The 15,361-nt window shown below is 53.6% G+C and overlaps 2 protein-coding genes across 3 annotated transcripts; one reads left to right on the forward strand and one right to left on the reverse strand.

The window, feature by feature from the left end:
• Positions 1–392: 392 nt before the first annotated feature.
• SF3A2 (splicing factor 3a subunit 2) lies at positions 393–7,045 on the reverse strand. Its single transcript, XM_065699619.1, has 9 exons — positions 6,948–7,045; positions 5,447–5,611; positions 4,884–4,955; positions 4,521–4,567; positions 3,749–3,858; positions 2,588–2,637; positions 2,131–2,271; positions 1,561–1,629; positions 393–872 (listed from the first exon to the last, which is right to left on the reverse strand). Exons 2-9 carry the CDS (start codon positions 5,570–5,572, stop codon positions 540–542), a joined length of 948 nt encoding a protein of 315 aa, XP_065555691.1. The 5' UTR covers positions 5,573–5,611; positions 6,948–7,045; the 3' UTR covers positions 393–539.
• PLEKHJ1 (pleckstrin homology domain containing J1) lies at positions 6,994–14,967 on the forward strand. Of its 2 annotated transcripts, XR_010616809.1 has the most exons (7): positions 6,994–7,165; positions 7,854–7,921; positions 9,857–9,923; positions 11,366–11,456; positions 11,651–11,714; positions 12,322–12,930; positions 13,018–14,967. XR_010616809.1 is itself a non-coding variant. In XM_065699620.1 (6 exons), exons 1-6 carry the CDS (start codon positions 7,072–7,074, stop codon positions 12,385–12,387), a joined length of 450 nt encoding a protein of 149 aa, XP_065555692.1. In that variant the 5' UTR covers positions 6,994–7,071; the 3' UTR covers positions 12,388–14,967. The 2 variants fall into 2 exon arrangements, 1 of the variants encoding a protein (XP_065555692.1); XM_065699620.1 differs by having other exon boundaries at positions 12,322–14,967.
• The last annotated feature ends 394 nt before the right edge of the window (positions 14,968–15,361 follow it).

The raw sequence follows: 15,361 nt of genomic DNA on the forward strand, positions 1-15,361 counted from the left end.
GAGAGGGTTCCAGCTTTTAGCTGGCAACACCTGAGTGCTCTGGCACCAGGAGGAGAAAGGCAGGGGTAATCACCACTGCGATCAGTGGTGACCCAGTAACAGAATCCTGCGCCCATCTGCCTGTGACAAGTCACCCCATCACTGAACAAGCAGCTCAATAAAGGATTTCAACTGATTCACTGACTGGGAATTTCTGGGATACGTATCCAGCCACAGCTGTGCTGAGGCTGATGGAGCTTTACAGTTAGGAGGCAAAGTGCCTTGAGATTTCCAATCCTTTGTCTCTTCTTTGGAGATTTCCAACATGAAACCAGACTGGAAATGTTTGATCTAAGGGCTAAAGGAAGTGAACACATGGCAATATTTTAACCAAAACACAGGAAATCAGAAAGGAAAATTGAAAAGCTTTTAATGAACCTACAGGATTTAGTCAAATGTGCAGGTGTACAAACCCGAAAGAGGTCTCTCAATCAGTCATGATCTGCATATAAAAAGAGAGGGGCTGGAGGAGTCCAGCAGGACTGAGTCCAGGAGGGGCTTCAGTTGGAGGGAGGCGGAGGGGGGATAGTGCCCGGCCCCTCTGTGGGGAGCGGTGGCCTCATCATGGGTGGCAGAGGAGCAGGAGGGGGTACACCAGGGGCTGGTGGCAACTGCGGTGGCACTGGAGGCGGTGGCACCGGTCCAGAGGGAGGCATAGGAGGCAGAGTCATGCCTCCTGGAGGAGGTGGCGGCATGGAGTCAGGCAGAGGTGGCCGCGGGGGCAAGCCGTTCATCAGCGGAGGTGGAGGAGGCCGCTTCACAGTCGGGGGCCCTGGAGGGAGGTTTGGAGGAGCTGGGGGCTTCTCCATCTTGAAGTGGAATTGAAGGAAGAACTGGGGAGGGGAGGAAAGCAGAAAAGGGAACAATCAATCCTCAGGACAGCTTTGTGCCATCACACAAGACAGCTGCCCTCTGTCTCCAGGAACACAGCTCAGGTCTCTCCTGGCCCAGCAGCTGCACAGACCGCGGTTGCTATTCTACCTTGGCAGCATTCTCGGCTTGCACTGGTCTAGTACTTAACTCCTCTGAAACATGTTCTCAGCACTAAGCTCTCTGTGATGGGTCAGTATCCCCTACTCTGCATCTGGCCCCTGGCAGTATATCCACACCACAGGCTCACCACAGACCTGCAGCCAGGAGCCACACAGTGGGCACGGTGTTGCATGTTTATGCACCCTTCTGCTGCTGCTGACAGCAACCAAGGATCTGCCTCCCTGGTTCAATTCTCACAAAGCCTCCCCTGTCAGGAGGAGTCACTGCACAGCTGCATTCATAGAATCAGAGAATGGTTTGGGTTGGAAGGAACCTTAAAGCCCATCCAGTTCCAACCCCCTGCCACAGGCAGAGACACCTTCCACTAGAGCACGTTGCTCCAAGACCCATCCAACCTGGCCTAGAAAGAATGAAGATTTAAGCATCAAAGCCAGCACAGATGTAACTGATGCACACTCTTCCTGCATCACCTCTCCCCCCAAGCTGCCCTGCCATCCCTCTTCAACCTTTTTGCACTGCTCCAGTTACCTGTTTGGTTTCTCTGTTCCAGTGAGTCCAAAACTTTCCTTCTGCTTTGTCGATTTCTCTGCTTGGCACCTGCAGCAAAGAAGAACAAGGACCTATTATTAGCACCACCAGATTAGCTCAATGACCCTTTTTAGCCCCAGAGCCTGCAAGATAAGCACAGTTACTGCAGGTCTTTGTGAGATGTGCTAGTCTCGGATGTTACTAGATAGAGATGGGGGCAGGAAAGAATTAAGTTACATCCCTATCGGTCAAGGACAAGTGCGTTGGCAAAAACCCCTCTCTCAACATCTGCACAAAGGCTGAGGAGCAAAGCCCAGGCAGCTCCTTTCCGTGCTGAGAATTCAACAGCTCCCCAGAGCTCAGCACACAGCCTAATTTTCATGCCAGAATCCTCCACCAATTCTCAGTAGGGTTTAATGACTTCCAGTCCTGTCTTCTTGACCCCCCTCTCCATTCCATTAATCCCCTGCAGGCTGGAACAGAAGTCTACAATAATGGTCACTGGGAATTAATGCCTTGAAAAAGATAAGAAGGGAACTTCCCCAACAATCAATTAATCCCAAATCTTACCTTGAAGGCTATGGTTTCATAGGGCTCTGCTGCCATCAAAAGGTATTGCCAGCGTCTATCAGGGGGCTCAATCCTCTGCTCATAGGCTGACATGAACCGGTGACGAGGCATGATACTTTCTGCAATCTCGGGATAATCAATCTGTTGGGGTGTTGTTGCAGCATTAAGGAGATATCCAGGACTGGAGAAAATTCCCTTTCCACCCCACCTTTGTACAAAACAACTCCCTTAACTGTGAAGCATATTGAGAGATCAGTTCCAAACATGCCACCAAAGGAAACAGCCTGACAGTGACAATGTGGATTTGCCTGACACAATCAGCAGCAGAGCATCAGGCAGATAAGGCCTTTTTTTTTTTCCAATCATTATTAATGTCATGACGCTTGCCAAGAACTGCTTGGTCAGCAGCACTTTTACTCAGATAATCCTGACACCAAGAATTTAACAGTACCCTTACCTGGAAGAGAAGGCTCTGCTGGCCTGTTTCTGGGTCTCTCTGTTTGGTCACTGTAAAGAAAAGAAGAAAGCTCAGGGAACAAAGCAGGGTTAGAGCAACATTATTTCTGACCTAGGAAACTCACAAAGCTTTCAGCAACAAGATATTACAACATTTTTCTCCCATTTATCAAACAAAATGCCACATTGTTTTTAACCAAAGTCACTACTGTGTTCAGTTTTAGGCCCCTCATCACAAGAAAAAGACACTGAGCTGCTGGAGCAGGTCCAACAATGCTGTAGTGTCTGGAGCACAAGCCTGATGGGGAACGGCTGAGAGAACTGGGTCTGTTCAGCCTGGAGAAAAGAAGGCTCAGGGGAGACCTTCTCGCTCTCTACAACTACCTGAAAGGAGGTTGTAGTGAGATGGGGTCGGTCCTTTCTCCCAAGTAACAAATGACAAGACAAAAGGAAATGGCCTCAAGCTGCACCAGGGAAAGTTTAGACTGGATACTGGGAACAATTTCTCCACTGAAAGGGCTGTCAAGCACTGGAGCAGGCTGCCCAGGGAAGCAGTGGAGTCACTGTCCCTGGAGGTGTTTAAAAGACGTGTAGATGTGGCACTTAGGGACATGGTTTAGTGGTGGCCCTGGCAGTGTTAGGTTAATGGTCATTTCCAACCTTAATGATTCTGTGATTCTACTAAGGATCTCTACTGAAATTCAGCTGCTGAAGGACAAACACTGTGCACTGCAGAGCAAAGCTGGGAGGTAAAGAAGCCAAGTTTTGCACTGAAGGCCAAACCAAAACAATGAGGAGTTCAGAGAAAGCACTTGAGCTATACATGCAATGAGTGATTTATGAGCATTACTGAATGATAGTACAGCACAGTGAAATGAGAAGAGAGACTGAACCATCATTATCTGCTGCATGATTTCTACTAAGAGCTGACTGAGACATACCAATCTATTATTAAAATGGTTCTCACTCGACTGTCAGCAATAAAGAGATGTTCCATGGCAATTTCAACAACAGACATCAGGAGATAAGCCCATATCTTATTCATAGCCAGAACTGCTCAGAACACTAATGAATAATTCACATCCCCAGCAGTGCACTTCATCAGCTCGGGCAGACGTTGGGTGCCTCCCACAACAGACCCCCCCCCGCCCCCCCGACAAACCTTTATAGCCTGGTCTTCCAATTTTCACAAATTTCTTCACTTCCACTTTGACCTTTTCTGGTGCGGGCTGGGCAGGGGCCTCCTTGGCCTCCTTGGCAGCTCGACGGGCCCTGCAGAGCGATTCGACACATGCCAAATTGAAAAGGTTAGCCCCACTTGTTTCTAAAGGATGCACTAGGAGCAGCTTAAATCCCTTCCCATGGAAGACTCAGTGCTTCACAGAAAGCATGCCAGGAAAACCTGCTATTTCTCTTTCACATGCACCACTACAGGCCACTTGTATCCATGCCCCCCCTGCCTAAAGGCTGTCATCTCATTTATCTTATCCTCCCCCCAAGCTGACCTTGGATTTGAGAAGACTTCTTGAAACATAAAAGAAGAAAACCACACAAGCTACTTGTCTAAACCAAAGCAAACTTTGCATTTCTTCAAATAAAGCTTAGAAACTTCTCCCAGCCTGTATTCACAAAACCAGATCCTTCTAACCAGACTCAGACAATCTGCTTTTAAAACTCTTTCTCCCCCTTCCTTCAGAAATCCCAAAACTGGCTTTGAACTTGAGCTCAAAATGGAGCTTCTCAGGTTTTGGAGCAGATCTAGGCTGTCCCCCCTGGCTAATGCCAGGCTGTTCCCTAGGAAACAAACACAGTGAAAGAACATTCAGGCACAGTGTGCTACTGGATAATGGAGGTGAAGATCTGTAGATGTGCACCACTTAAGTTTTAAAGTGCTTCAGTAATGGAGAATAAAGCTACAGTGGATAACAACTTACAGATTGGTCTGATGCTTCTTCCCCTGGGTATGGGCTAAGTAACTCCCCTGCAATAAAAAACAAGGAATAAGAAAGTTAAATGAAGGTGCATCCTACACTGAGAGATACTTGTCACAGAGGAGAGACAGCATCACACATTGACAAGGGTATTTTAATCCTTAGCAGAAGGAATCTTAACTCAAAAATAAGATTGCTCTCAACTGCTGAACTGTCATGAGCAGTCAGGCTTAGCACACACAAGCCACCACCACCCAGCATCTCCTCAGCACTCAGCCATCAGGCACGTCCCAGGTTCTTGCACCTGAAGCTGTATTATTCTAAAACCCTGCTGCCAAGACGCAGCCAGCCAGCCTCTCAGCTCACCTCATTGTTGTGCAGTGTCAGGCAGAGCTTGCATTCATAAGAGCCCAAGTGATTTTTCATAAAATAAGGGTCCTAAGAAGAGAATTGTTCAAAAGTTACAAGCAAAATACATGGCAAAACAACATGATAACCAAAATACTGACAACCTTCTTCTGCACTGGAAGAACTGGGTTCAGAGATTTAAATTACCACCACAATACTGCTTTAGGACTATGAAAACAAACAGTTGTTAACTGGTGACAGCATACCCAACTGTGGGCAGGAAACGGCAAAATACCAACCAGTCTTGAGAAGGCTGAACATAATATAGTACCAGCAGCTTGAACACAAAGTGCTGGTACCTCTGTGATCAGCCCCATCATAAGTGTTCCTCACTCAACTCCCACATTACCAGGAACAGAAACACTTCATTACAATCCACAACCCTCCACTAAATCTCACACCCTCCAAGCTATTTCACTCAGGCAAAGCCCTAAATGTTTCCCCACAGCTGGACAGGTCATTCCTGCAGGAAAGGAGCCCCGTGTCTTTTCTTTCCTACACACACAGAGGCCAAGGCTCACCTTGTTGATGTCGATGGTTTCCAAAGCCAACTGCCGGAGCCTTTCCCTGCGGTCCCGGTTACTTTCTGAGGCAGAGGCTACGCCTCCGCTGCCTGTTTTGCCCCCAGGACGATGCTGAAAATCCATGATGGGGACTTTTGTGCTTCAGCTACTTATGGAGAAAGTCTGGAAAGATGAGGAAAAGCAATGTGAGTGATAACTAATGCTTTTCCCAACATGGAGGTCCCCCACTATTTAGACCCATCAGCAAGCATGAGAGATGAGCACAACAAACTGTGCCCTGGACACTCTCCACTTGATGCAGTGTCAACCACAGCAGGTCTTGTACCACTGGCTCAGTGAGTGGGGACGTAAAATGATCCAGAACAACAATGTAATATTGGTTAAATACTAAAGGGGGCCTACAAGAAAGCTGGAGAGGGGCTTTTGACAAGGGTAAATGGTAACAGGCCAAGGAGGAACGGCTTTAACCTGCCCGAGGGGAGACTGAGCTGAGCTCTTAGGCAGAAGCTCTTCCCTGGGAGGGTGCTGAGGCGCTGGCACAGGGTGCCCAGAGAAGCTGTGGCTGCCCCATCCCTGGCAGTGCTCAAGGCCAGGTTGGACACAGGGGCTTGGAGCAAGCTGCTCCAGTGGAAGGGGTCCCTGCCCGTGGCAGGGCTTGGAGCTGGAGGAGCTTGAAGCTCCCTTCCAACCAAACCATTCAAGGCCTCTATGAACAAGCCTCCAGAGACTGTTGCATCTTCTCAGCCACTGTTTCTACACTGACATTCTCCTCCCCAAGCTCAGCCAGGCCCAACGAGGCTCTGCAGCCCCACCAGCAACCCAAACCAGGAGCCTCCAACCCTGCACCTTGACACTGAACAGCCCCAGAACCTGCCAGAGCCTTCCCCATGGGTTCAGTGCAGCCCCACCACCCCCCCCCCAGGCCCCAAGGCCTCCAACCCCCCCCACCCAGCAAGGCCAGGGCCTCTGCGCACTGTCCCCAGTGCCCCTGTGGGGTCCTAGACCCCCCCGCCACTTTCCTCCCCCCACAGATGATTCCCCCAACGCTGGTAAGCCCTTTGCAGAACACCGGACACCCCCAGCCCCACAGCAGGCGTCAAAGTCACCCCTGAGCACCCCCCAACAAGGGTCAACCCCTCTCAAACACCCCTCAAGCCCTCACCAAGGGGTCCAGGCCCCTCTCAAACGCTCCCCAGTGAGCATCAAAGCCCCCCACAAACACCCCCGAACCCCTTGGCAAGGGTCAAAGCCGTCTCCCCCCCCCATTACCCCCAGCCCCTCAGCAAACGTTTAAGACCCCACACCAACCCCCCAGCCCTAGGCCAAGGCCCCACACACCTCAGCAAGGGCTCAAAGCCCCCAGACAGCCCCAGACCCTCAGCAAGGATCAAGCCAACCCCCCTCAACACCTCAATAGAGGCTCAACCCCCCCCAGCACCCCCCACTGACCCCCCAAAGCCCCCCCCCGCCATTGCCTTCATGCCCCCCAGGCCCTCACCGGCTCTCGCCGCTCCCGCTCCCTCTCTGCGCATGCGCGATGCCCGCTCCGGCTTCCGTCGCGATCGGTTCCGGGGCGGGCGGGCGCGGATGCGGGCCGGCCATGGGGCGGGTGTGAGCTCGCCATGAGGTACAACGAGCGGGAGCTGCTGTCCCTGGCCCGGCAGCCCGCGGAGAAGGCGGCCGAGATCTTGATGCGGGTGCCCAAGAAGGGGAGCGGTGAGAGGGGGCAGGGAGAGCTGGGCTGCGGGGGGGGGGGGGGGGCACGGAGCCCGCACTGGGTGCGTTGGGTGGGCAGGACTGGGGGCACTGGGGTTCGGCCTGGTGTGTGCACGGGTGCTGCCGTCTCGGACAGCTTGGGGCCCTGGGGACATCGCGGCGGGTGGGGAGCGTGATGGGGCAGGGGGTGGGAGGAAGGGGCTCTTCCCTGGAATGTCCCGGCGAATTCCCCTGCAAACCGGCAGTGGAGCGTTGAGAGCCCCTCCTTTTCCTGGGTTGCCCTCTCCTTAGGGAGCTGTGGGCTTCGGCCCTGGGGAGCAGCAGCGCTGACAGCCCCAGGCCCTGCATCCTGTGCCCGCCACAGCCCCAGGCCCTGCATCCTGTGCCTGTCAGTGAGGGGATGCTGTGCGCTCTGCCTGCCCAGGAGCCGCTGGAGAAGCCGCAGCGTGGCTCTGTCACCCTGGGGCTGCAGTTCAGCCTCGGGGGGGGGGGGGGCGGTGCAGAGGGACCCTTGCACCCAGGGTGGGTGTTGAGAGCTCCTCTGGGAGCAAAGGTCTGGACTGGAGCGGGGCTTCCCCATGGGGTTGGTGGGATCGGCGCCATGGCAGGGGTGGAAAGGGGTTCCCTCTGCCCTGTCATGGTGAGCGCTCGCCCCTTGTGCCCCCCTCAACACTGTTTCTCTTTGCAGTGCTAAAGAAACGCCTCGTGAAGCTTGTTGTCAACTTTCTCTTCTACTTCCGGACGGACGAAGCGGAGGTAGGGAATCTGCTGTGTTCTCATTTGTCTCCATACAATCCCAGCCTGGTTTGGGTTGAAGGTACCTTAAAGCTCCTCCAGTTCCAACCCCTGCCACGGGCAGGGACCCCTTCCACTGGAGCAGCTTGCTCCAAGCCCCTGTGTCCAACCTGGCCTTGAGCACTGCCAGGGATGGGGCAGCCACAGCTTCTCTGGGCACCCTGTGCCAGCGCCTCAGCACCCTCACAGGGAAGAGCTTCTTCCTTATAAGTGATCTTAATCTACCCTATAAAAGCTCCTCCCTCTCTCTTCTTTCTCTGTGAATTGATTGCATGGGTTTTGTACAGTGGTGCAGTAAGAGGCTGCCAGAGCCAGGATGCAGCAGCCACGTTTCCTCTTCCATCAACTCAGTGAGACCTCGTAGGGGTGAGGAGCAGCGCTGCCATCTCAGCACTCCCAGGTGCTTCTCCTGGGAGCTCGAAATGAAGCTGTTAACCATAACGGTTGCCCCAGAGCTGCCAGAGGTGGAGTTTGTGATGTTCGTCTGTAGGACTGTGCCCTGTCATGCCAAACTGTGAGGGGAGCCTGAGATTTCACTCTCCTGGAAAAGCAGTAACGTTGCTTTTTCTTTCTGTGTCAGCAATTTTGCGTGCACACATTGCTCACTGTTACTGGGATGCTCTGGTGGCCGTACCCTGGCATCATTGGTCTTCTGGGCATGCAGAAGCCCTGCTTGGGTCTAGAAAAAAAGTACAACAGAGGGATGTGACCTTTGGGTTCTGTTTCCAGCTTTGCCACTGCTGAGATCTGGTGATTTTTAATGAACCCCTTGGTAACTGCTGCTAAAGAGTCTTTTGTTGGAAAACGAATATAGAAGTGCTGTGATGATGTGTGTGAAGAGAAGTGCTGTGCGCATGCTGGTGCTACAGGCAGGAGCTGGAAAGCTGCTAGTGGCGGTTTTAGACTTAGTCTATCAGGACTCTTTCACCCTGATAAGGGCCGAGCTCCTCTTTCCGGCACTACCCCTTCCTCCTCTCTGCCCAAGCACAGCCACCGCTTCACTGCACTGCGGTGGCCGCTCTCCAGGGAGATGGAGATGCTGAGCAGCCTCTGGCACATGTCCCTGTGCAGGCTCAGGTCTGGCTCCTGCACCACTGCAGGATGAGGCTCTGAGGACAGAGCCCATCTCCTCCACTGCCACCAGCACTGCTCTGCTCTTTTTCCTGCTGGTGATGTGGAAGCACGTGTGTGTGCTCTGATGGAGGGGAGAGGATGTTCTTGAATGGATCAAAAGAGCTCAGCAGATAGGTGGCGGGTGCTAATGTAAAACTGATGTGCCAGAAATAAACCAGGTTTTTCAGTATCTTCCCTGCTGCCCTGTTTGCCTCTCACAGTTTGCTTAGCTTGGCCAAAAGAATTTGCTTTTTGTGGGTTGCCTTTGTGGCTTTTATCCCCCTTTGGTTCCCATGTCCTTGCTCTGTGCACTAGCGAGCAAATAGCACCTACCCTTTGTCTGTTTATCCTGAGCTCTTTTAGTTCATCACATGCTGTTCTTAACCCCCTGCAAGGCTCCAGGACTGCCCGTACCGAGTACAGTGTGAGGTGTTCTGTGTCATGTTGAATATTTCATCTTTGTTTGATTTACTGAGCAAGGAAGTAAATCGTCAGGGTCCTCACATCACAGAAACAATGCTAATGCCGGAGCAAGCAGAGATGTTTAATACCTCCTTAATGTACACAAAGTGTTCCAGGTAGGACTAGCCCAGTGAAGCATGACTGCAGACACCAAAAGGTTCATTAAAAAACACGGAACATCCATGTAAGTGGAGTGAATTACTTTAAAAGTAGCATCAGGTGATGAAACTCACTTAAATGGCAGTCGGCAAACTGTGGGTTCAGACCACTGTTGCGCTGGTGGACAGTGTGGCTTAATCCCTCTCTCTGGGTCTTTTCCAGCCCATTGGAGCCCTGCTGCTGGAGCACTGCAGGATCACCAAAGAGGAGGAGAACGTCTTCTCAATCAGTGAGTTCTGTCTCTGCATCTTCTTTGTGTTTCCCTTATGGCAAATAGTGCTATGTAAAAGGAAAGGATTTGCTGCTTAGTTCTTTCTTTCCCCTCTCTTTCTGTGGTGACAGTAGGGCCGGTGCTCCTCAGTCTTTTCCTCCTCCTCAATGCCCCTCAGCCCTTCTCCTCCTCCTCAGCTGCCAGTTACTACTCTGGCATTGCCATCCCCCCATTAGGATTTTGTTGCTGGCTGAACCAGTCTGCGTGACTCGCACAGCTGCTTGTGGGGAGAGATGCAGGGACAAAACAGAGCAGGGCTTGTGGAAGTCCCTCTCTAGGAGGGTTTGGTGCTGACAGATTGCTGCTTCTGTGCTACTGCATTCATCAAGACAAAAGTCAGCCTCAGCTAAACCATCTGCTGGGCTAATCTAGCACCAGTCCTCCCGTCACGCTGTTTGTCCTTGTGTCGATAGCCATGGCTCCAGCTGGCCCGTGGTGTGTCGTCCTTTGTAAGCAGTCTTTCATCCAACAACTAATCTTTGTGTGAGAGGTATGTGGCAGAAATAACAGGATGTTTCTCCAAGGCCATCCCCATATCTTTTGGCCTGGTTGTCAGGCACAGCTGCTTCTCTGTACAGAGCCTTGTCTCTCCTTTCCACTGGGAGAGGTGGTGTTCTTGCTGTCTGCAAAGCATCCTCAGACAGGCTGGACATGCTGATCTCTCTAAGCACCAGCTCCAAATTTCCTTAGGTTTGTTGGGAACGGGTGAATGAATGGTCCTGGAAAAGGAGCTGAATGCAGTTGGGGTTGGGTTTGTCCCTGCACTGCAGCCCTAAGGGGTCTGGTGCAGTCTGACCCAGTTATTTCTCAGCAGCAGCCTGGATCTCTGTGGACTGTGTACTAAAGAGCAGAGCTCTGAGGACAGTGTCATTAATTAGATGTCCTGATTCTGTCTTGGTGAAGAACAGGACTTGCACAGGGACTTGCTTTCTGCTGTGCTTAGTACCAAATTCCCAAAAGCCTCAAGCAAAGACAGGTCAGTGCCTTCTCTGAGTACATTTAACGTCTCAGATGGCTGCCCTCTGCATAGATCACAGTTGCTTCCTTGGGGCCATTTTCCACTTGGATTACTCAATCTGAGCGGACTGTTTGCAAGGAGGCTCAGGGAGCTGCAGTCAGCTATGGCCTCGTTGGTCTGGTTCAGTTCTGAGCTGCTGCTCTCAGTTGCTCTTTCCTCTCCCAAGTCTTTGGCTGCTGACAGACTGTGGCAGAGGCTCAGGACCAGCCAGGAGCCACGCAGGGTAAGGGAGAGGGGCCAGAGGCCTCTGCTACCAGCTCAGTCACAGATCCTCTTGGTTGAACAGAGGCATGAACTGCAGGCTGGCAGTGCTGTGGGAGCACAGTGGAGCACAGGCAGCACTGCCAGGACCTCCCTGAAGCCTTTTCCTTGTCCCTGGCAGGTTTCATTGAGGAGCCCGAGAGGAAATACTGCTTCGAATGTGACAGTGAGGAGCAGTGTCAGGAGTGGATTGAGGCACTCAAGCGAGCCAGGTAGGCTGAGCCACCAGGGCCAGAGCTGCCTTGTGTGCTCTGGGCTGTTTGTTTTCTGGGATGGGCTTGTGGTGAGCCCAGGGAGGAAAAGTGGTTGTCTCCTCCCAGGCCAGCTTCCCTCTGGCTCTAAATAGCAGCTGAAACTTCACATCCTGTCCTGCTCAGCCTGCCCATGGTCTGTTCCTGTCTTACAGCTATGAGTTCATGAGGAGGAGCTTGATCTTCTACCGGAATGAGATCCAGAAAATGACAGGGAAGGTGAGTGAGTCCCTGGAAGTTGGCTTGTCAGGTGGTGATGATGGGTTTGGACTGGAGCAGGGCCAGCAGTGCCTGGTGTTGCTGGCAGATGTCCTGCACAGGGCTCTTTGCTGCCATGGCTATGAAAGAGATCCTGTAATAAGCCAGAGCCTGAAGCCATGGTCCCAACAGCCAGACCTGAGTCTTTCACCCCTGAGCAGCCTGCGTTGTGCCCAGCTCTGTCCCTCTTCCAGGGGTGGAGTGGCCCAGGGTTTGTAGCTGACTGGGTCTGGGCAGAGCTGCCTGTGAGCTCTGCCGAAGAACTGGTGGGGGTCCCAGCACACGTGGGTCCAGATGCTCTCACACCCCTGCCAGGCTCCTCGGAGCATCCCTGCTCGAGGTGATGGAGGTGGCTGCAGCTCACCTGTGTGCTCCTGCAGCAGCGTGGCCTTGAGCCATGCGTGGTTGTTCCCTGTGTTCTCCCCGGGGGCTGCCTGGCTTTCTGCACCAGAAACAGCAGCCAGGGCTGGGCTGGGATACATCCAGCCCTGCGGAATGGCTGAGGGACAGTCCTGGCTTCCTCCCTTGTCTGTGTCTCACTGGTGCCTTCCCTCTGCTCTTGCTGCAGGACCCCCTGGAGCAGTATGGGATCTCGGAGGAAGCCCGCTTCCAGCTGGGAACACGCAGGCAGTAATCCCCTCTCTGGAGCTGGCCCGGTGCCTGGCCCCAGGCTGCCCTCGCCGGGGGCAGCAGCAGCAGTTTCCCTGCAGCAGTGACCAAGGGACTTTTTAATTTATTAGCCACATAATTTTGTATGATTTTTTTCTAACACAGAATTCTTTGCACATTCCCACTTGCCCCAGCTCCGGAGGCGGCCAGGCTTAACTGCTGCACCGGTGGCATGAGAGCAGAGGAGGCAGGGACTGAACAGAGCTGCAGCACCCGCTGTTCTCTGCTGCTGGGGCAGGCCCTGAGCCAGCTCCAGCCCTCCTCTTCCTCCCTTCCTTCTCCTGCAGGGAGCTACTCAGCTTTTCTGGCTCAGGATCTTCCTGCAAACTCCCAGGGTTGCTCAGCCCCTGCTGGCAGAGGATGCTCCACCTGATGGCATTCCTGTGCTTGCAGGGTTAACCCTGTCCCAGCCACTCCTGCTCATTGCAAAGCCATTCCATGCTCACCAAGCCCGATGGTGCGGAGGAGCTGGAAGCCTTCCACTAACAACAGGAGAGCTCAGCTGCAGGTGACAGGGGGTGACATCCCCTGTGTCAAGGCAGCCACTAGCACCGGCCTCTGGAGTGGTTTTCTTCTTTCTCCCTCCTCTGGGCAGGTGGTTTCAGTTCCTAGAGGCTGGAGGAGCCCAAGCTGCAGCCCACTCAGAGCACTCCACAAACGCATTTGAAAGCAAAGCTGAAAGCACAGGGAGCAGAGAGCAGGCTGAGACCCATGCAGGGCGTCAGGAAGGAAGCCAGGTGGAGGTTTGGATGGATGGGACTGCTCCACTTTGGCTGGAGGTTGTGGCTTCAGGCCCTGCAGAAGTTAATCTTGGGGAGCGTGTGAGAGCCGGGCAGTAACCCTTCATCCCCTGAGTTCCTGCAGCGCTCCTCCCCTTTGCGAGCATCCGAAGAGAAAGGCTGGGGCACTGGAAGACCAGGACACTGTGCCGCAGTCATGAGCTGCCAGGGAACAGGCGCTGCCGTCCCTGGGGCTTCTGCAGTGAGGGGGTAAGGGCCAGGGAACAGCCCTCCTCGAGGCTCTACACCAAGTTAAAGTGCCCAGGGGTGAGGGGTAGAAGGACCCGCACCCCATGGCTGCAGGAGACCCAGATTCCTGATGCCCACAGCAGCAGCAGCAGCTGCCCTGGAACTAGATCAGGAAAACCTCCAGGAAGCCCCTGGGAAGGGCCCAGGTACCAGTGTCAGGCCCTTGATGACAGAAGGGACTCGGGCAGATGCAGCACAAGATGAACTTTGGGGGTTCACCTGGGTAGCAGGAGCGCTGCTGCAGCCAACAGCACGGGGTAAGCGAGGGGCAGCCTGAGCTGTGAGCGGGGCTGCAAGGGAAGTTCTGAGTCTCTTCCTCTGGCTGGGAATTGATGCTGAAACAAGAGCCTGTACCGCAAGCCTCCGTGACCTGGCCTGCCCTCATCGCATGCTGCTGGGCACCGGGAGAGTGGCAGATGTCTCCGATGCTTTAGATTCAGTCTCAAAGCCAAGGTTTTTCCTTTCCCTCCCCAGATACTCCCTTTCCTTTCAGTCATTCCAGGTGCTCGCTCCAGAAATTGCCAAAACAAGCCGAGGGGCAGCTGGCCTGCACAATAAGCTGAGGGCATGATGAGATGGAAGCAGAACCCAGGGCGGGTTTGAAGACAGATGGCAGCTCTAGTGGAAGCAGCAGTGAGGGATTAAAGGCAGGAACACAAAGCTTGTGCTTTAGGGAATTAGTGTCCTCAGCTGACTTTTAAAGTGCAGTTTAATCCTCACAAGCCTCCTCTGCTTTACCTCAATGCAGGGGCATGTTCCTGACGTGCTGGTGGGTGCGCAGCAGCTTTACTGACTGCGACAGAACCTGGTCTGGTCGCTTGCGAGGACGGAAGGGTGGATGCAGCTCCAGCTTCAGCGTTGGTTTGCCAGCCAGGAATGCTGCTGCAGCACCGCTTTAGGGGCAGAAACCCAAACTGAGCCCCCCGGGGTTCAGCATCCGTGAATTCCTCAATGCACAAAGTCAATCCGCACATAAATCCTGGGAATTCTGCCACGTTCAATCATTAACAGACAGCAAGCGGCCGGCGCAGCAGCAGCAGCAGCTCGTACCCTGCTGCCCTCAGGAACAGCCCCTTCTCTACCTTGTGCCTTTCAGCTCCTGCAAAGCTGCCCCCCGCCACCTTCACTGCACCTAAAAATGGGCATTTTATGTTACGGGAACAGTTGGGGAAGCAGGAGAGAATCCCACCCCCTGTTTAAGAGGTTAATGACATTTCTGACCTGAATGTAAGACAAAAGCTGTGAAGCCTTACATGGGCCCGTGGCCGGCCCGGTAAGTAACTTGGATCCACTTCCAGACTAGTGTAGGACACCGGGTGAGCTTTCAGGAGGATGGTACTGCCAAGACACCTCTTGATCCACGTCGACTGCTTGTGATTCATAGACAATTGGTCATTTTTCCTCCTCTGGTCACTGTGCTTTTGTATTTCAGTGCTGGGTACAGGCTCCCCATGGTGTCCTGAAGCCGTTTATCCGGTGTACAGCGACATTTCCAATAAACACTTGTTTTAATCTTGGTGGTTGGCTCAGAAACCAAAACCTCCCCTGGAGCAAGCTCTGTGCTTCGGGGCATTGGAACAGGCTGCCCAGGGCAGGGCTGCAGGCACCGGCCCTGCGAGTGCTCACACCCCGTGGGGACGAGGCCTCAGTGCCATGGGGCAGGGGTGGCCTTGGCAGCGCTGGGAAGGGTTGGACTGGATGGGCTTAAAGGGCTTTTCCAACCCGGTTGGTTCTATGGAGAGACGATGCCCTCAGCCCCACGAGGAGGAGCATGGTGGTGGCTGGAGGCAGGGTCCCTGCTCAGGATGCAGCTGCAGATGCTCGGGGTTGGAGGGGTTTGTACCGGCCCCGAGCACTCAGCTGTGGCTCAGGTGACAACCAAACCAAACCAAACCGGCTCAGGCAGACAGG

This window comes from Lathamus discolor, chromosome 21 (assembly GCF_037157495.1).
Source record: "Lathamus discolor isolate bLatDis1 chromosome 21, bLatDis1.hap1, whole genome shotgun sequence".
Lineage (NCBI taxonomy): Eukaryota > Metazoa > Chordata > Aves > Psittaciformes > Psittacidae > Lathamus > Lathamus discolor.